Source organism: Nannobrachium achirus, assembly GCF_963921795.1.
Source record: "Nannobrachium achirus genome assembly, chromosome: 6".
Taxonomy (NCBI): Eukaryota; Metazoa; Chordata; class Actinopteri; order Myctophiformes; family Myctophidae; genus Nannobrachium; species Nannobrachium achirus.
In genome coordinates, this window is record NC_137815.1 from 17026900 (window position 1) to 17047378 (window position 20479).

At 41.3% G+C, this 20479-nt stretch overlaps 1 protein-coding gene across 1 annotated transcript in view; it reads left to right on the plus strand.

Annotated features, from left to right (window-relative positions):
* Positions 1–16374, plus strand: part of LOC308286391 (thioredoxin reductase 1, cytoplasmic-like) — a 32060-nt gene extending 15686 nt beyond the window's left edge. The window contains exons 12-16 of the mRNA XM_080727388.1: positions 7059–7215; positions 11142–11249; positions 12810–12905; positions 13806–13940; positions 14795–16374. Coding sequence (XP_080583514.1) covers positions 7059–7215; positions 11142–11249; positions 12810–12905; positions 13806–13940; positions 14795–14857 — 559 coding nt within the window. The 3' untranslated portion in view covers positions 14858–16374. The remainder of the gene's footprint in view (positions 1–7058; positions 7216–11141; positions 11250–12809; positions 12906–13805; positions 13941–14794) is intronic.
* Positions 16375–20479: the final 4105 nt, after the last annotated feature.

Consider the following 20479-nt stretch of genomic DNA (forward strand, 5'->3'; position numbering starts at 1 on the left):
TTTTTAAAGTAAAGAAATAGTGAAAATAGCCGATCTACAAGCTCACAACGCGTCGCTGTCAATGTTCTCTTTTAAGTATAAAGTACAAATATGTCAGTAATTTAGGTTATGTGTAATTTAGGTTGTGTCATATCTACCATGTGCAACTTCAAAGCCTAAAACCCAAACAGAAATGTAATTCTCAACGACAAAAACACAATTAAATCGTTAATCGCAATTATTTGAGTGACACTTAATCGTCATGTAAAATGTCATAATTGTGACAGCCCTATGCGTGCTACTGTTGTAGTTACAGATGTTTTAGGTGAGAACTTAACATGATGGGATGTTCTTTCCAAGCATGCACGTTTCTTCTTCTTTGCATTCTTGATATTGACAATATCTTGTCTTTCTTCCTCCTCTTTTCTTCCTCCTTGTTGTTCTTCCTCCTTGTCTCTGCTTCCTCCTCCTGTCATTGTTTCCTCTCTACCTCGTTGTTCTTCTCCACTTCATTGTCATTCTTTTTTTCTCTACTTCCTTCTTGTCCTTCTCCATCTCCTCCTTTTACATCCTTCTCTGCTTCCTCTTGTAATTCCTTCTTCTCTATACTTCCTTGTTTCTTCTAAGGGTGCGTTCGGAAATGCGCACTCAACGCACTGGTGTGCCATGTTGTCGTTCGTTTATTCGGTGCACTTGGTGCGTTGTCGTTCGGAAATCCAGTGCGCGGCGCACTGGTGTGTTGAGTGCACGCACTCACCAACCCTACTCAGAAGATGGGGTTTGGCGGTGTGGTGGTGTGGTGCGGTGTTCTGATTGGTTGGTTTTCATGGCCGTGTCTCGAATGCTTCTCAGCTGTGAACAATGGAGGAAATTACCGCAAAATACAGCACTTGCAGCTTCGTTGGTCGTTTGGGCTTGATAGTTTCACACACATCAACATGTAAATTAACAGCAGGTATGCCAATGTTGTGAATTAGACCTCATCTCCTAATAGCAACGTTACGTTAGCATAGTCAGCAACTGCTGCTTTTCAGAAAGTTTACCTTCAGAGTTCAGAGTGAAAAAGCGCACAGCTGCCTGTTAAAACTGGTCGTTCGTAAATAAGCCACACTGAACGCACTCTCCAACGACACGGCCACTGCACTCACTACACTGAGCACACACCCGGTGCGGGTTTCCGAACGCACCCTATATCTCCTCCGTGGCTGCATCCCTGGTCTCTTAATTCAATCTTTGTTTCCCTCACTCGCGTCCTTTCCTTGGGCATTGGACGAAGGAGACGAGGAGAGAGGAAACGGATAAATGTTGTTTAGAGAAGTGGTGAAAGAAAATGCACACTAAGCAAGCGCTAATCCTCACTCCTAGCTCCTTGGAGCAGCAATAAGAGACTGGTGGACCCAGTTGTAGTTGCGACTCAAGTGAGATTGATTGACTGAAGACTTTATTAGAAGGTTGCATTGGAAAAAGTACAGTTTCATGACGGTTCACATCACTGGTGCAAGGTCAACTAAAAGGAGATCCTTGCAAGCTTTTCGTCTTATTTACACAGGAACCACTTCATGTATCTCATATAACATTAAAAGACAGACAGATAGAACACTATCTGCATTGGATATCATCAATAACAAAAGGGAAAAAAGCATTCAAAAATAAGAAAAAAAGGAAAATAAAATGAAAAGAAAAGGAGGATATTTTTCAGTGGAAAGTGGGAGGTAGAATATGGGCCTAGTCTATGACAAGTTTGGAGTAGCAGCCGTCTGTGGGTGTCAGAGCGATTTTGAAGGAGGTTAGGGGTTTCCACTCCTTTAGGGCTTGCCTTGGTAGGACGTCCACCATGTGGAGCTGGGAAACATCAGACTCTCTACTGTACCTCCTCCCTCTAGACGTCACATGATTCAGTGAGTCATGTGTCCATCAGTTGTGTGTGTGTGTACCTTTAAAACTGTTCATAGTCACGGTGATTCAGCAGTATCTGAGCGCGTGTGTGTGTGTGTGTGTGTGCGCAGGGGCGTCACAGGGGGGGGAGACTGGGACTGAGTTACCAGGGCCCAAGATGGAGGGGCCTTAATTATTTCATACTTTAACTATTGGAAAAATAGCAGATATACAAGCTCACAGCACCGAATGCCGTCCTGCAAGCTTTTAGATCTGCAATTTTTTGGAACGTCGTGAAAATGTGTGCAAATCGTATTATGTACTTTTTAAGCGAACATTTGTAACTCAGATTGAGATGGGGTCCGTGGCCAAATACAATTTTGGGGGTCCTTCACATGAAAAGGATTGAGCACCACTGACATAGAAAAACTTAGGATTTTAAATATTTTCAAGATTTTTCAAAAAATAGCAGATCTACAAGCTCGTATATCTGCTATTTCTCAATAGTTAAAGCACAACATGTGAGTGAATCCTTGTACCTAGGGCCCAGAATTTGGTGTGACACCCGTGTGTGTGTGTGTGTGTGTGTGTGTGTGTGTGTGTGTGTGTGTGTGTGCGCGTGCGTGCGTGCGTGCGTGTGTGTGTTACATGTAAGATGAGTAAAGCCCTTCAGGTCATTAGACACCAAGTGGATGACGGCTGCATGTTTTATAACAACCACTCTATTGTTTTATTAGACAGTGATGGGTTGAAAGGGTTCATCATGAAACGCAGTATTGAGCCGCAATGAAAATGATCCTGTTTTCTTAAACTTCCTTGTATTTTTGCGGAAAGTGTAAAAATAGTGTTTATGCCAGTGGACATCCATGCCACTGGTGAAAGTGCTTTTTTTCTCTCTTTTAATGGCAAGAACGTTCAGCAAAAAAATAGTTGATCTACAATCTTTTGTAGATCGAGCTACTTTTGGTGAAGAGATTAGGCGAAAATATTAGTAGACCCAGTATGGAGCCCTGAGGGACCCTGCTCAATTAAAGGGATATTTCACTTTCAAAAAACTTTTGGTAATTTTATCGTCTAATCAGGCTAATCATGATCACCCTGAACAGATTGTAATTTGCTTGATTCAATATTTAGATATTTGATGTAAATGTTACCAGGCCCTCCAGGCCCAGGGCCTCATCCCACACACACCCATTGTAGCTTCAAACTTCATTTTAACCATGATAGATTCATTAAAAACACCCATTATTCTTTTCTGGTGACTCATATTACCCTCCTAATACGTGAGCAGGCCGTGTTTTTTCAATAACATTTTTCATTTATTTGTAATAATAATTTTTTGTATTTAATTTTTTTCCATTTTCCCAAGTAATTATTAAAAATAAATGAAAAATGTTATGGAAAAAAACACGGCCTGCTCACATATTAGGAGGGTATTATGAGTCACCAGAAAAAATAATGGGTGTTTTTAATGAATCTATCATGGTTAAAATGGAGTTTGAAGTTACAATGGGTGTGTGTGGGGAGAGAAGCCCTTCCCCTGTTTCCCTGTTGAAAGTGGAATATCCCTTTAAGTAGACTATAAAGGATTTAAATTGAGTGGTTTAAGTACATTACTTGAGTAAATGTACTTATATTCCAGAGTGTAGGGCAGGGGTCAGCAACCCTTTTGACTTTAGTTTAGATAGTCAGTGTGCCATGTCAAGGCAGGATCAAATGTTGTACAAATTAGTTGAATTAATTGAACTGACAACATTTAAAACAATATTTGATTTTAAAATAAAACTACTCTCTCTCTCACACTTCTGCCAGTGTACCATTGACCACCCTTCCTCTGTGCCAATGCTGGCATTCACCAAATATTCGAATATTCGAATATCAAAGTCTCTATTCGACGTTGTTCACCGAAGTCGAATATTCGCTTTTTATTTTATTGTATTGTTTTCTCTTGTAAAAAAAAAAATGTATAGTTTATAAAGCTTGTCTAGATAGGAAGTCATTTTAGGCCGTGACCCCCAAAATAAACATATTTGAACTGGGGACCCCCACCCTGACAAGCACTTGGAATTGTAGGTATTACATTTAATGTGACTCGGTTCCGCAGATAAATATTGTGAAAATAGCCGATCTACATGCTCACAACGCCTCGCAACGCGAGGCGTTGTGAGCATGTAGTCTATTGTCACAGTCTATGTAGTCTATTTTCACAATGTTCGCCTCTTGCTTACTTAATATTTGACAGTTTGGCCAGTCCTGTCGAATATTCGACTATTCGAATACTTTGCGGTCGAATAATTCGAATACTAAAAATCACTATTCGTGAATTCACTAGTGTAGGGTAGAGAGTTGTTTCTGGTTCAGGAGCCAACACCACTGCAGTGTAAGGATTAAGAGTGTAGGGTAGAGAGTTGTTTCTGGTTCAGGAGCCAACACCACTGCAGTGTAAGGATTAAGACAGCATGGAGTCATATGACCCTACTCTACTAGGATTTACACCAGGCTGTCTGGGATCACCGGGGGGGTCATTCCTTCGCTCTCTGTACCTCCGCTATTTCTGACATAAAAAAATAATAATAATCTTGATAGTGATAATGATAATGAATTTTATTTATATAGCACTTTTCAAAATAAAGTCACAATGTTCTGCATAAGGCAAGATTAAAACATCATTTAACAAAGCAAAAAAACAAAACAAAAACACAGAAACACAGCAACAACACAATACAAATTGAATCACAAATCATACATTAAAAATGTGTATCATCACTACAATTAAGAAAAGGATTTAGTAAATACGTATGTTTTAAGCAATGATTTAAATAATGTCAGGGAAGCTGCTAACCTAAGGTGCACTGGCAGTGCATTCCATAACTTGGGTGCTCGGGCGGAAAAAGCCCGATCACCTCGGGTAACTAGGTTGGTATCGTGGCCTTTCAAAAGGGCCTTATCTGATGATCTAAGGGTGCGCCCTGGGTCATAAGGGGACAGCATATCTAATATATAGGTAGGAGCCAATCCCTGTAAGGCTTTATAAGTGATTAGTAGTACTTTAAAATCACATCTAGAGCTCACAGGTAACCAGTGAAGAGAAGCCAAAATCGGGGGGATATGGTCGCGTTTCTTTGTATTTGTGAGCAATCTAGCAGCAGAGTTTTGGATTAACTGTAGGCGGGATAGTTTTTTTTTTTTTTTTTTTTTTTTGCTGAGACCGGAGTAGAAGGAGTTGCAGTCGTCGTGATGAAATGAGGGCATGGATTACCTTTTCAAGGTCAGGGGCTAACAGAAATGGCTTGATTTTCTTGATGTTCCTCAACTGGAAATAGTAGGATTGGACAACAGTTGTGATGTGTTTATTAAATGACAATTCGCTATCAAAAATCACACCCAGATTACAGGCTGCTGGTGTGATGTTAGTGGAGAGGGGACCAAGTTGTGAGTGGAGGGAGATGGATAAGCTGGGGGGACCAAAAATTATTATTTCAGATTTTGAATCATTTAGCTGGAGAAAATTTTGGGTCATCCAATGTTTAATGTCGGCAAGGCAGGTTAACTTTTTTGGTGCCATGATTTTTTCTCTTCAATGTCCCGCGATGCCATGGTCTCCATAGACTTCCATGTAATTTATAGTGCACGGATCGTGCACGCCCATGCCTAGATGATGCACCACGTGTGTGCCCACTGTTCACAGCTTTCAAACAAAAAAATCTGCTTGGAAATCCGTTCAGGCATTTATCAGCCATTATGTTTTCTTCAGATGTAAACAAACATGGCTGCCATGTTTGAAAGAATGGGTTGGTATGGGGGTTAAACATGCAATTTCGCGATCGCGATCATGCCTAACACATTTCTGGAGGTCCAAAAAAACATTTTTGAAAAAAAGAAAATTAAAAAAAAAGAAAAAAGTCTTCAAAAACGGCCCAAACTCGGGAAACTCGGGGTTGGCACAGCGGTGGTACCAAATCAAACTCGGGAAACTCGGGGTTGGCACCATATGTGTTAAAAGGCGGGACATGTTTCCGGAACCAGATGTTAGAGGGATGTAAAGTTGTGTATCATCAGCATAGCAATGAAACTGTATATTATGGGTGTGAATAATGTTGCCGATGGGGAGCATATTATGGAGAATAGCAGAGGGCCTACAATTGAGCTATAGTTTTTGAAAGAGTAATTTTTGTATACAGTATATCATTTAGCATTTTGTCCCTGGCACAAAACATTTTCAGTTGGGGGTCCGTGGCCAAATATATATTATTTTGGGGGTCCTTGGCAACAAAAAAAAAAAGTTTAAGAACTACTGATCTAGAAGGCATTTGTAGAATCAGCATCAGGTCAATAATCAATTGATTATTCAGTCAGTCAAATATATTTGTCCAAGGGTCTTCAACAGGGTGTCCGGGACCCCTAGGGTGTCCTCAGAGTTACTACAGGGGGTCCTCCAAATCTTTGTGTGATAGAAACTTTGTTCTCCTTTTTTATATTAACCACTTGAAACCTAGCATCCATGTCCTGAGAACTTTAGCCAAAAATAGCCGATCTACAAGCTCACAACGGCATTGTGAGCTTGTAGATCGGCTATTTTCGGCAAAGAGGTTTGGTGTAGAGGGGAAAAAGAGCAGACTAAAGGGCTTTGCACACAGGACAGTTGTGTTTTTTTTTTCGTTTGCTGCATGATTAAAACGCATTGGATTTGATGTGCAAGGCTGTACGGAATCCACACTGCGGATCCCAAAAGGAGTCATAAAAGGAGTCCAATGAGTTTTTACCACATGAGACAAGACGCACAAATCGAACTGGGTTCGATCGGGAAAAAAACGCACAGCCGCAGCCACCTGCCGCATGGCAAATTCGGAGCCGGTGTGCATGAGGTCATAAAGAATCATCGTTTTCTTAAAAAAAAAAAAAAAAAAGTCCATTTTTTCCGTGCGAAAAAAACGTGTGTGCAAAGCCCTACAGAGTGAAAGGTCAAGTTATTAAGTATTGACGGTTCAAGTGGTTAAATATCTGAAAAACACAAATTGACATGAATACAAAATACACTGATGATTGTGTCAAATAATGAAACCATATGGAATCTATGAACAGGTTGTGGGGGTCCCTGGCTGCTTCTCAACTAAGGGGTCCTTGGCCTGAAAACATTGAAGACCCCATGTATCCCTGTATTAGTCAGTTATCAAGCTAACCTGCCACTGCCCCCCTGTCTCCAGGAATGGGAAGGTCCCCGTCAACGACGAGGAGCAGACCAACGTGCCTCACATCTACGCCATTGGTGACATCCTGGAGGGCAAGTGGGAGCTGACGCCCGTGGCCATCCAGGCTGGCAAGCTGCTGGCACGACGCCTGTACGCCGGCTCTAACATCAAGGTACACAACCCTGTAACCAGCCCTAACCCTGTAACCTAACCCTAACCCAACTAACCCTAACCCAAGCTGCTGGCTAGGGATGGGACGATACGCGATATTATCGTTTATCGTGATAAAAAAACACTCGTGATAATCGTATCGTGGAGATTTCATTTATCGTGATATCGTCCTCCGTCATGCACTGGGATCAATTCACCTTTTATTTGCCAAGCTGCATATCTTGTACCATTTAAACCCTCTATAATTGGTAAAAGGTACTTATAATATACGTATTTGATACAGTATTCTTTTCACTCTCTATAATGTCTTTGCCAAACAATAGCAGATCTACAAGCTCACAACGCGTCTGCTATTTTTTGGCAAATGTTCCGACCCAGGATAATGGATTTTGATTATCGCGATAATATCGTAAATCGCGATTTCTTTTGTCACAATAATCGTGATATGACATTTTCATATCGTCCCATCCCTACTGCTGGCACGACGCCTGTACGCCGGGTCTAACATCAAGGTACACAACCCTGTAACCTAAAGCTAGACTTACACCTAACAACTTTGAAAAGATTTCTCAGTCGTAATAAAATCGAGAAGAGTCGCGGCGCGCTCCCGTGATTCAGTCGTTACTCAATCGTTAAATGTGAGGTAGTGCTCCGACTCGATTTTTACCCCGACTTGAGACCCAGATTCTGTTACGAGAATATTAAACTGGTTTGATATTTTCACAAATCGGGGCTGATTCTGACTAGAGTACAATGACGTAACAACCAAAACAGAACGGTGAGCCAAAAGCCATTTATTCCCCAAACGCTGAGCTGCCAGCCTGGTTCGCCACTAGTAGCTGTTGGTGCGGCTGCGACAGCCCTTTATTTCACCACGTATCATAATAGTTAATTATTCCAAACATTCCAAGTTGATAATAAGTTGATAGGATCATTAGGATCAATCTGCGTCGGCTAGACTGAACTGCGCGGAGAGGAGAGAACGAGATGGGACTGAGGGAGGAGGGCGGAGCTCGTTGTGTGTAGATGCAGTGATGGAAGTAAAAGTATCAATACTGTATACTGCGATGCGACGCGTTGTGAGCTTGTAGATCGGCTATTTTCATTAGCCAAATAGGGCTAAAGTGATTAATGTTTTATACTATTATAATTTATATCTGTAGGCCTAACTAAAGTTCAATATTTTCCTCTGATGTAGAGGAGTAGGAGTAAAAGTACTGAAAACTGGAAATAATCAAGTAAAGTACAAATACAAATGTACTTAAGTTATTACACCAATCTGTGGGGGGGGAACACAATGGCTATAATAGGCCTATTTCAGACAAATTTCAGCAAATAAAAGGGAATCTTGAACCAGTCTTTACAAAATCTTTAGTGGCATCTCACATCTAACAACTGAAATCTTTTAAAAATCATCATTAAGTCTTTGGGGAGTCTTTTTCAAATCTTTTAGTGTGAGCGGGTAGTCTTTTAGAAATCTTTCCAAATCTTTCCCAAATCTTTTCAAAGTTGTTAGATGTAAGAGGGCCTTAAACCTAACCCTAACCCAAGCTGCTGTAGTGTTGTCAAAAATATCGATTTATCGAAAAGTATCGATTTTGAATATAGTATCGATTTTCAATATGACTTTTCCATAGTATCTATAATATCGATACTCAGTTTTTACCTCTCTCGTTGGTTTACCAACGTTACTTTTATGTGTATCCTTCCTACTTTGGCTTATTCCTAGTTATTTTAAAGGCCTATTTGTACTTAAAATGTGAAAAACTCTAAAGCAGGCCTTTAGAAAGTGCACTACCATCTACCTCAATAAGTTCTGTACTTTTCTTTAAATAAAAATAAATGTTTTTGCACTAAAATCGCTGTGGTTGCGTGGTATCGAAATCTTTCAAAATATCGTATCAAAGTTAGAAATCCAGTATCGTGACAAGCCTATGCTGCTGGCACGACGCCTGTACACCGGCTCAAACATCAAGGTAGACAACCTCCACGCAAAAGCTTATTGACACGTACATAGGTTGTTGTTTGTTCCCCCCCTGAATATTAGTATTGTGAAATGAACTGCAATACGTTTGGACACAACCGTTACTAGATTTAGCTTAGGTTTCGTCACCAGAGTTGTTGGGTAGAGTTTTGAGAGACTCACGAAACTTTGGTTGTTCAGTTTAGTTTGTTGTTAGTAGTTTTAATTTCAGGGATTTAGTAGTTTTTATTTAGTTTAGTCTTGGGTATTATTAGGGCTGTCATGATAATTATGACATTTTACAAGACAATTAATTGCCATACAAATAATTGCGATAACAATGAATTTTGCAGCTTTTAGGCTTTGTAAACTAAAGTTGCACGGGGCAGATATGACAAACTACACAAAGAAGATACCAATTATCCATTATGGTCAGAATACACCTTATTTACTGTTACAAGATAGTGGAAATGGCTGTTCTATAAGCTCACAACGCATCATTGTGTTGCATATTGCAGAGTGTGTCTAGTGTGGCAATACCTGTGTGAAATCCCTCTCCCTTTAACACAGCTGCAGCTTAAAGTGCCATTTGGCAATCACCGCGGTTGATCTTGCAATCGTGTTTTTTGCTATGTGTTCTGCAGCTCTACCGCTTTACCTTGAAAAACCCTCTTCCTGTTTTTGCACGCAGGGTAGATTTTTATCTTGACTAATACTGTGCATCTCTGTCTCTCCTTATACCCCTTACTGCCACTTCTGCCTCCACTGATGCCACCCATTGTCCAGGACATGGCTACCATGCAGACATATCTTGGTCACTCGCTCTCGTGTTTTTGTTACTTTGTATTCTTGACTACAATGTTAAGGATGTTATTTAAGAGATGCTTGATTGATCGATTGAAGACTTTATTAGAAGTTTGCATAGAAAAAAGCACTTGGCTTATTTGCACAGGAAACCTGTTTTTAAAGGATGCTAGGGAACCACACTCTAAAGGAGTGTGGTTCCCTAGCATCCTTCGGTAGGGCGTTCCACATTTTGGTTGTATAGCAGAAGAACGAGTTTGACACTTTGTTTGAGTTCACTTTGGGTTGAACCTGATCTGTGGCGCTGCCTCTGGTATTGTAATTGTGGACGTCCTTAACGTTTATAAAGTATTTTGACAGGTACATGGGTATCTTAGTGGTGTAGTATATCTTGTACACCCGTATTTAGTCAGGTACATGGGTATCATAGTGGTGTAGTGTATCTTGTACACCAGGCCCATTGCAAGTTGCTGTACTCTGTCATCTACTCTGAGCCAACCCGCTTGGTTCATCGTTTCTTGGTATCCTATATATCCATGGTATAGGACTGTTTTTATTTATCATGATATCCTAGTTTCTTCTCGAGGCACTATAATTTCGCTGTGCATTTGATGTATGTGTTGCTTATTGTAAGTCTCTCTGGATAAGACCGTCTGCTTAAATGCCTACATTTTAAGCGGTTTTGCCCTGGTGTCGGGTGGGACTCAGGGATTGCGTCTTTGAGCGACTCCAGTGACTAGGGATGGGACGATAAGCGATATTATCGTATATCTTGATTAAAAACACTCACGATAATCGTATCGTGGAGATTTAATTTATCGTGATATCGACATTCACTGGGATTTAGCACCTTTTATCTGCCGAGCTTCATATCCGGTACCATTTAAACCCTCTATTGGTAAAAAGGTACTTATAATATACGTACTTGATACAGTCTTTTTCTCACTCTCTATCAAATGTCTTAGCCAAAAAATAGCCGATCTACAACCGATCTGCTATTTTTTGGCAAATCATGTTCCGCCCCAGGATTTTTGTATTATCCTGATAATATCATAAATCGTGATTTCTTTTGTCACAATAATCGTGATATGAAATGTTCATAGACAGCAGTTGCGTCCCAGCTTTAACCCTGGTGTCTTGTCTTCCCTGTGGTCCTGCAGTGTGACTACGTCAACGTCCCCACCACGGTGTTCACACCCTTGGAGTACGGCTCCTGTGGCCTGTCGGAGGAGAAGGCAGTGGAGCTGTATGGCCAGGAGAACCTTGAGGTGAGATGCACGCCTACACAACGCACACGCCCACACTTCTCTGCACACAGAGGTTAACGTCATGGGGACTGATTTCAGTCTTGAGGATTCCATAGAGACTATTTCTGAGATCAATGCAGAAATTACAATATTATGGTCTTTCTTTTGTTCTCAATTGCAACCTTTCCTCCTCCCTGCGTTCAAGGTGCATAATGGTTCAAGCTTCAAGTGACTACTGAAGGTTGCATGTGTTCAAGTGTTTTTAACTTTTACACAATGCTGCTATGCACCATGTGGCCGTAAAATCAATACCTACAGTTAACTCATACAGTGCCAGGCGACTTTTAGAGCAACTTTCTCACTATGGGCTTCCCTGCCAAGCGACTTTGGGCGACTTTTACTTAGAAAAAAAACAAAAAAAAATATATATATTTTTTTTTGAAAAAAATTTTTTGGACCCCATTAAATCTAGTAAACATGATTTCAATCGCGATTTTGCATGTTCCACCCCCCATACAACCCCATCTTTATACAGGGCAGCCATCTTTGTTTACATAACATGTAAAACATAATGGCTATTCAAGAATGCCTGAACGGATTTCCAATCTTTTTTTTTTGTTTGAAAGCTGTGAACAGCCTGCACAAACATGGTGCATGATCTGTGCATGGGTGTGCATGATCTGTGCACTACAAATTACATGGAAGTCTATGGAGAGGGCTGGCACTAATGCCACTCGAGGGCATTTTTAATTGGCAGTAAGTTTTTTAAAGAAAACAATGATTCTCTATGACCTCATGCACACCGGCTCCGAATTTGCTCTGCGGCAGGTGGCTGAGGCTGTGCTTTCTTTTCCCGATCGAACCCAGGTAAAAACTCATTGACTCCTTTTATGACTCCTCTTTGGATCCGCAGTGTGGATTCCGCACAGCCTTGCACACCAAATCCAATGCGTTTTAATCATGCAGCAAACGGAAAGAAGCACAACGGTCCTCTGTGCAAAGCCCTTTACTGTAGGTACAGTAATCATTTCAAGATATGAATATTTGAATTGGCCAGACTAGCAATAGAATACAACAGAACTTCAGAAGATTCTTCTATAAAATGAAGCATGTATTGGCACACACACATTCAGAGAAAGCAGTTCAAAACTGTTTTGCGTGCACCATGTTTCAAGAATCACATATTGGGACAAGGTTTGAAAATCATTGTCTTGGGATTTATTTTGGCTTTAACCCCTGTGCACAGGTTAAGCTTACATTGAGGTAACAAAGTGTATAAAAACAAAAAGATTGTTGTGCTTGTAAACCTCAGAGCAGCTAGATATGGGGTGATCACAAGTCGACATTGAAATGAGAAATAATTTAAACCAAAACGATCAAAGTACCTGGCGGTATTTGCCATCAAATATTTTAGCCCTCATTTTCTTTTGCAACCATAGTGGTCATCATCCTCCAAACTCCTCCAAAATGTTTCAGCGTACAGTGAAGTCTACAAAGAGTGTGCACACATTTGGTCTCTCATGCTGGAGACATAAAGACCTTATTAGACTAACATGTTGTTGTTTTTCTGTGTTTGTCCAGGTGTACCACAGTCTGTTCTGGCCTCTGGAGTTCACTGTTCCCAACAGAGACAACAACACCTGCTACTCCAAGGTCATCTGCAATAAGCTGGACAACGTAAGACCTCTAGTTCACTGTTTCCCAAACCTTTTCAATAAGCTGGACAACCTAAGACCTCTGGTTCACCGCTTCTCAAACCTTTTCATGTCAAGGACCCCCCGAGTAATGTATTCGGCCGCAGAACTCCATCTGAAAACACTTTGATTTGTGTTGTTGAAATGATTCAAAAACGGGGCGCGGGTCCGGGCGCAATTCCCGATCCGGACGACGTTTGCCGCGAGTCGCTCCGCATCTCTCCCCCCATTTCCTGTCAGTCTACTGTCCTGTCAATAAAGGCATAAAAGCCCCAAAACAAATCTTAAAAAAAAAATAAAAAAAAAAATCAACAACATTACACATTTCTCCCAAGATTTTTAAACAGTGTGTCGTGTTGCAACGCATTGGGAGCTTATAGATCGCCTAAGTTAATAGTCGATGGATATAGGTTTAAAGGCGTTACGCTGATTTTGATATCTACTGTATATATGCTGGGGACCCCTTGGAACCCCTTCAAGGACCCCTGGGGATCCCCCGAACCACACTTTGAGAATCACTGCTTTTATTTATTTATCTGATCTGTCTTTGTTTTACGAGTCCCCTGTTTCAAATATGCCACTGAATGTCGCAGTGATAACATTAACATTGTTGTCATGTCTTAACTGTAATCAATCAAAGAAAAAATAACGCACCGTTCTTTGGTGCTGAGCTGAATGCCAAAGCAGTATTACTGAGATTTTTGGTAGCGCCAATATTTATTTATCGGAGCTGATTGTCACAAATAAATAATTGGAGCTACCAAAAAGTGAGTTGCGAGCCACCTTTTTTGTTAACTGTAATCAACACAGCACCCAGTGTGGATGTGTGTGTACAGTTAACCCTTCATGGTGTCTTAACTGTCATCTCATCTCTTGTTATTAGGAGCGAGTTATCGGGTTCCACTACTTGGGTCCCAACGCTGGAGAGGTAACGCAGGGCTTTGGAGTGGCCATGAAATGTGGAGTGACCAAAGATCTGCTAGACAACACCATCGGTATCCACCCCACCTGTGCTGAGGTAACAATAACATGTTATATTAGATACATAGATACAGATAACACCATATAGACATAGACAACACCATCGGTATCCACCCCACCAGTGCTGAGGTAACAATAACATGTTATACAATCAAATATTGTAGTTTAGCCACTATAAGAATGTCTGTGTGACTGCGGCTAATCCCGCAAACCACTGGACCGATCAGCACCACGTTAGATAGATAGATAGATAGATAGATAGATAGATAGATACCTTTATTATCCCAAGGGGGAAAATCAGTTGCCCAGAGGCAGCACAGCAGTATAAGGTTATTTACAAAGTTACAGAGAAGTGAGAAAAAGAAAAAACAAGAACAGAGTACAGTAAAGAGCAAGGTACATCAAGAGAGGGAACGAATTATATATAAATATACATAAAGTGTCCTTAAGCACAACTATCAAAATAGTGTCCAAATCAAAAGTGACCATAGCAGTCAATTCTAGTGCAACAAATATCTCACTGTCATGTCAAACACAAGCAAAAATACCCAAAACTACTAACACAACCTAATAGTGCAGTGTCAAAAAAGTCAACAACTCGAAAGGAAAATAGACTAGAAAGGGTGTCACAGCCAGACGCACATGAGCACCCTCCCTGGAAGGTCCTTAGAGGTCAGAGTCAGTACAACTATAGTTCCGTCATCCTAGGTTAGGAAGGTAGTCCTCCTCAATCGACCTTTATGTGTCTCATTGTACAGCTTAAGGGCACACATAGAAGTGAAACCAGTTTGTGCAGTTGAGAAAAACAAGAGCTAACAAGTACACCTGCATGGCTATTGATGTGAGGTTACCTGGTGTGCAGTCAGTGAATGAATGTCCTGTTCTCTGCAGATCTTCACCACCATGGAGGTCACCAAGAGCTCCGGTGGAGACATCCAAGCGGCCGGCTGCTGAGGTTAAACCCTGCTGGTTTAGCCTGGGCTGTCCTCATACACATCTCTCCCTCCTAGAACGCTCTTAGTTCTCCTAGCTGCTCCCTCGCTCCCATCGACACACGCCAAGCGTTTCTCAGGAAATAAGAAAACCTAAATGGCATGAAACCGACTCAGTTGGCGTCGGGTCTTTCCTTGACGTCCAACGAGCCATAGCGCCCATGCGAGAGGGCGCTGTTGAGCTGGGAGGGGACCCTGGAGACATGACGTGTGTCTCGGGGGTTGATGTGAGGGCAGCCTGCTAAACAAGCGGGGTTACTCTGCTAAGCCTGGGTCTAAGCTCCGGCTTTCCCCTGGGGAGCACCGTGTTTCTTTTTTGGTCACGTGTTGCTTTTTATGACGTCCCCGACTTGAAACCCCGAAACCGGGGTGGGCGAGGATCGATGTCCCCTTCGTGGAAGCACCGGAGTTTGTCCCTTTTTAAAAAAAGAAAATCCCTTCGTCCAACTATCTCCAACTCTCATGACTTCTCACCATCGCGCTGTAAGCTCCCATTCAGCAGCTTCCACACTAGACTCTGTGCAGAACTGCAGTCGCAGGATTTCCTAAGGTGTTGTTTCTTTTTTCTTTTTTTCTGTTCCAGTTTATTTGCCCATAGCTACGTTTGATTTCCTCATCAGCAGGCTTGAACCGCAAATAATATCTCCACCCGTTTCCAGTTCAAATCTGCCGCTCATCCAATCAAATGTAAGCTATGGAGAAATTAACTGGAACAGGACAACGTGAATGTCACATGCTGGAAACCTGGGACTACACGGAGGTCTATGAATACTGCTAGAATGTACAGTATGTATGTATGATGTACAAATTGGCACTTAATCAGGGTTTGAATGGATGTACACGACTCTTTACCACATAGAACACAAAACATGAGGCTTTATACTTTGCTGTCGACTTATGTCTCTTCTGCCCTCAAAACATTCCAAATGTTTTGTTTCTCTTCGTGAAATGTCTGAGTTTTGTCGAAAGACATTGTCAGGGTTTTCTGCAGGGTGATGTCATTATTAATGTCAACATCTTGTCATATTTTAGTGTCATGATCTTGTCAGTTACTGTGCAAAGTTACATTTGGACATTTAGGCCTTAAAGACATGCACTTACTCACGCACAACAACATCCATCAAAAGAGTTATGTCGGCACTACTTTCACCACTAGCATCCAAATGTCAAACCTCTGGTTGCCTGAGAATATAATTATATCCAACCAGAGCTGAACTGAAAATATTTACAACATAATAATGTACTTGATGTTCCTTGTCCTAAGAGAATTGAGTTTTCATTTGTTTTCCGGTCGAGATTGAAACGACTACTCTTATTGTATTTGATCTTGTTGTTTGCCTCTTCAGTGCTTGTATGTAAGATATGTTATCAATGCTCCTGGAGGCCAGTATGTTATTCTACTGACCCTGGTCAAATGTATAAACCACTGCTTCACTGGTTATCTTTGTTTGCAGATGGATTTCTCTTTGAAGACTTAATTAAAATATGTATTCAGTATCACCTGAGTCAATTGGTTTCCTTTCATCCTTAGCAGAGAAAAGAAAGTTGAGTTTGAAGCTGACCTCGACCTTTTGGGGAAAACTGAAGCCTATAATTTATGCTTTGGTAAACGACTTTATTAAAATTGACTTTTTTAACAAGAGAGTTTGGATAACCGCGGTGTCCTTATTTCCAATTGGGGAAAAATAGTTACAGTTTAGACACTTGGCATGTTATCATCTAGATCTATACACTTTGTAAGCTTATAAATTATAAGTCTAGTTCTGCTGGGCAGACAAACTGAAAGATTTACAGTACATACATGGGTTAAACTACCTCAAAGTATCAATATGAACCCTACACTTCAGAGAAAGAGAGAAACCAGGTGCTCGTCAGAGAATATAATAGTAAAAACGAGTATAATGGTGCTCTTGGATCGACGGGATCAAGTCATCAAAAAAGAAAAAAGTGATCCAGGCACTCAGGTTTAAAAAGGAGGAACAGCTTTATTTCATTGTTAAAAACCGACATGTTTCGACCAGAAACTGGTCATCAGGGCGTGTACAGTTCACTTTTTTCACTTTTTTTCTTTTTTGATGAACCCTACACTTGCCTGAAATTCCTCAGAGCAGAACCAAATGTTCAGTTTGGTTGATTACTTGAGTCATCATGGCTTCCCTATTCTGGAGCAAACATTTGGCATTTTTATACAAGTCATTTTATCTGACTACAACCCACAAGGTAGGCAACCGGGCCTGGCAGATATCTGAGGAGCACATTGTTCTAGTTGTTCATAAATCGATAAATGACAACAACCCGTCTTCTGCAGGACAATGTCAGTGTGATTGTTTAGTTTTACGTATTTTTTTTATTATATAAAACGAACATTGTATACCAGGGTCCCCCAATAGGCGGCCCGCGGGCCATGGGCTACTCTGTGGCCCACACCAACCCCAGTAATACTGGTGGTATAAGAGCAGCAACAACACTAGTATATTGTCGTTGTCGGGTGGAAATCTCGTATCTCCAAATTTGTACGTTCTTTCGCAAATCATACAAGGCCGTCGCACAAAAGTAGTGAAAACAGCAGATCTACAAGCACACAACGCCTCGCACCGCGAGGCGTTGTGTGCTTGTAGATCGGCTGTTTTCACTCGGTTTTGGACATACAAGATTTTCACCCGACAACGACGAAAACTGTCGCTGGAGTAGTGGGAACGCCACCGTCGCCCCCTGCAATGTTGTGGCCCTCGGCTTGGTACCCTAGACATACCGGTAATTCGGCCCTTGGGGAAAACTAATTGGGGAACCCTGTTGTATACGGTTTAAAGCAAATGACAATAAGCAGTCTTCTGCGGAACGGTCATAAGAACGGCCCTCCATTCAGATCCAGTATCCTGATCCACAATGAAGAGCTCATGAGTGGGCTATTTTTGAGAGGGTCTTTTCCACTCAACAGCCCACATGGACACTGTGGTTCAAAAGAGAGAGACAGACCACCTGGTTTGGACTGATTTGAAGTGTGCGTGAGACCATTCAGCTGCATCAAGGGTGTCAGGATGGGGTGGGGTGGGGTGGGGTGTGAACTAAGCCTTTGCTTCTCATCACCTGCGCCGCGGGTTGCCATGACAACTCTGGCTTTGATTCGTCTTAATTGCATTTGATTGATGGTGATTCATTGAAGGAGATATGGGAGACATCGGCAAACTGATTAAGAGCTCAGCAGCAGGTTGGTGAGTCAACTCTGTTAACGCTGCGTTTAGGTCAGTCAGACCTGTTGCGCTGCGTTTTTAGGTGAGTCAGCTCTGTTAGGGTGTGTTTAAAGATTAAATCTAACAATAGTAATAGGCCACAGACAGACCGACCTTAACTGAACCCTGTGCGGGAATTCAGGTGTCTTAGCAAATACCATGCCATACAACTAAGATTTCCTTTTTGAGAATTACAAAATAAGATTAAAAAAAGATGATATAGACCTACTTTTGATATACTGTATAGGCCTACTGCAGTGCCAGCTACACAGTGGAATATGCAGTCCATCTCAGTGTCATACAGCATACAATGGATGGAAGATACGCTTTAGGAAGAGTCTAACAGTAACCACAATGAAGACCTGGGCATCAGCAGTCCTCATTTACCATGGAGCCCTGTTCAGGGGGAAAAGATGTGTAGAGTAGACCGTATACAGGCGGGTGCCTAGTATGGACCCCTGAGGGACAACTATTACTGTAGCCTAGGGTTTAAGTGGGTCAACACAAAGTTGCAAATTCCGAAGAATATTCTTCCACAATTATAGGCTGTTAGGCCTATCTTTATTTTATCTTTGAACTTAATGTACAGGAGGCCTGACCACCTGGTTGTCTGTGACCTGTTGCCTTTTAATGTCCTCTTTATCTCTGCCATATTGCCTTCAATATTTTGATATATCTGCCATATTGCCTTCATTATTAGTTTGATATCTCTGCCATATTTCCTTCATTATATTACCTTGATATCTCTGTCGAAGTCTGATGCCATTTAAATTAAACAAAGCCTGAGTTTACTTTGACAACCCTCCTGTTTCACAATGACTTGCTAGTTTTTTAGTGTAGACCTACACATACAGTAGCTTATCAGCACTGCCCTACTTACATCATTTAAAAATATCCCATGGAATCTGTCCACCATATTTGTCCAGTCATTTTATGGCTGGGTCTGTTCTGTCATGTCATCATTACATTGTCCATTAATGATGATGTTTCCTTTGTCCTAGATGTAATAAGGCAGTTCAACAGTTCAGCTGATGTGATGGTTAAAACATGAACAAAGGCACCACCTGGTGGACAATTTGTGAATTGCCCAAAGCCACATTGTGACGTCAATATATTTTAGTTAGGGGTCTGAAAATATCTATTATGAAAGTATGAAGGTTTGTTCATGTGCCCAGCAATTAGTTAATTTATTGTCTCCTTTCTAATAATAAAAAAGGCTTTCCCAAACGTTTTCATTATTGCTTTTTTTTCCTTGCACAGCATCTTTGATTTGGTAACATTTATTAACAAGTATTTATTTAGGGTTAGGGTTATTGGGCCTTGTCACGTGTCATGGCCTTGTCACCATATGTTACTGCTTTATTTGTAAAATGTGTATATATATTGTTTTGCTATATATTTTTTTTCTTTCTCTTTATTTGGCCTCATTGGTTAATTGATTGATTGCTCCAGTGTCTGTTGTTCCTATAATTACCTTTTGTGTTGCTCACACACACACACACACGTGTGCAATTTTGGGTGTGTGTCCAAGTGCTGATTGACTAGGTGTCTGCAACTCTGGGTACTCTCTGTATATAAGGACTTCTGTTTGTCTGTTTGCCTCATATATGCCCTGATGAAGACCCAGAGATGTCGACATTTTTGGACACTGCCCCAACAGATTTTGCCCTAAAATCACGCTGCGACCTGGCGGTCGCTTATCTCCCGATTAGGGAGTCTTACTGGTGTTATAGAATGTGGCTCTCTAGGCACTGGTTCTATGGGGCTGCAGTCAGACACTCAGGGCCCCTGAGGGTCTCCCCCTGGGCCAGGGGTCCTTTGGGGACTTCCAGAGGGTCCCCAGCTAAATGACTGAGTTATGAACCAAATGGACAAAATGGGTGGATGAATGCAATGACATCTTTTACATTTGTTTATACAAACAGTATCAAATGGGCACGCTACGCTGTGATTACGTTTCCTTACATCCTTGAAATTAAAAAGTATTTGTGTTTGTATTAATATGAACATATAGCCTACATATCAATTTTTCAATATACACTTTTATCATAGCCTGATCAGAACAGCCCCTTCAGAAACATTCCCACTTCGATCCCCTGCTCACCCTGCGGGTTAATGTCGAAGTGTCTTTGAGCAAGGCGCTGGCCCTCATTTATCAATCTGAACATACTGTTATAAAACATTTATCAATCTGAACATACTGTTATAAACCATTTATCACTCTGTTCTGTACTGCATGTACCATGCAGCTTACATTCAAGCCAATCTTACGTCCAAATCCATGTGTGATTTATCAATAAATCATATAAGCCTACAGCCAATCCCAGTGTACAAATAGTTTTAGGCTTGATAAA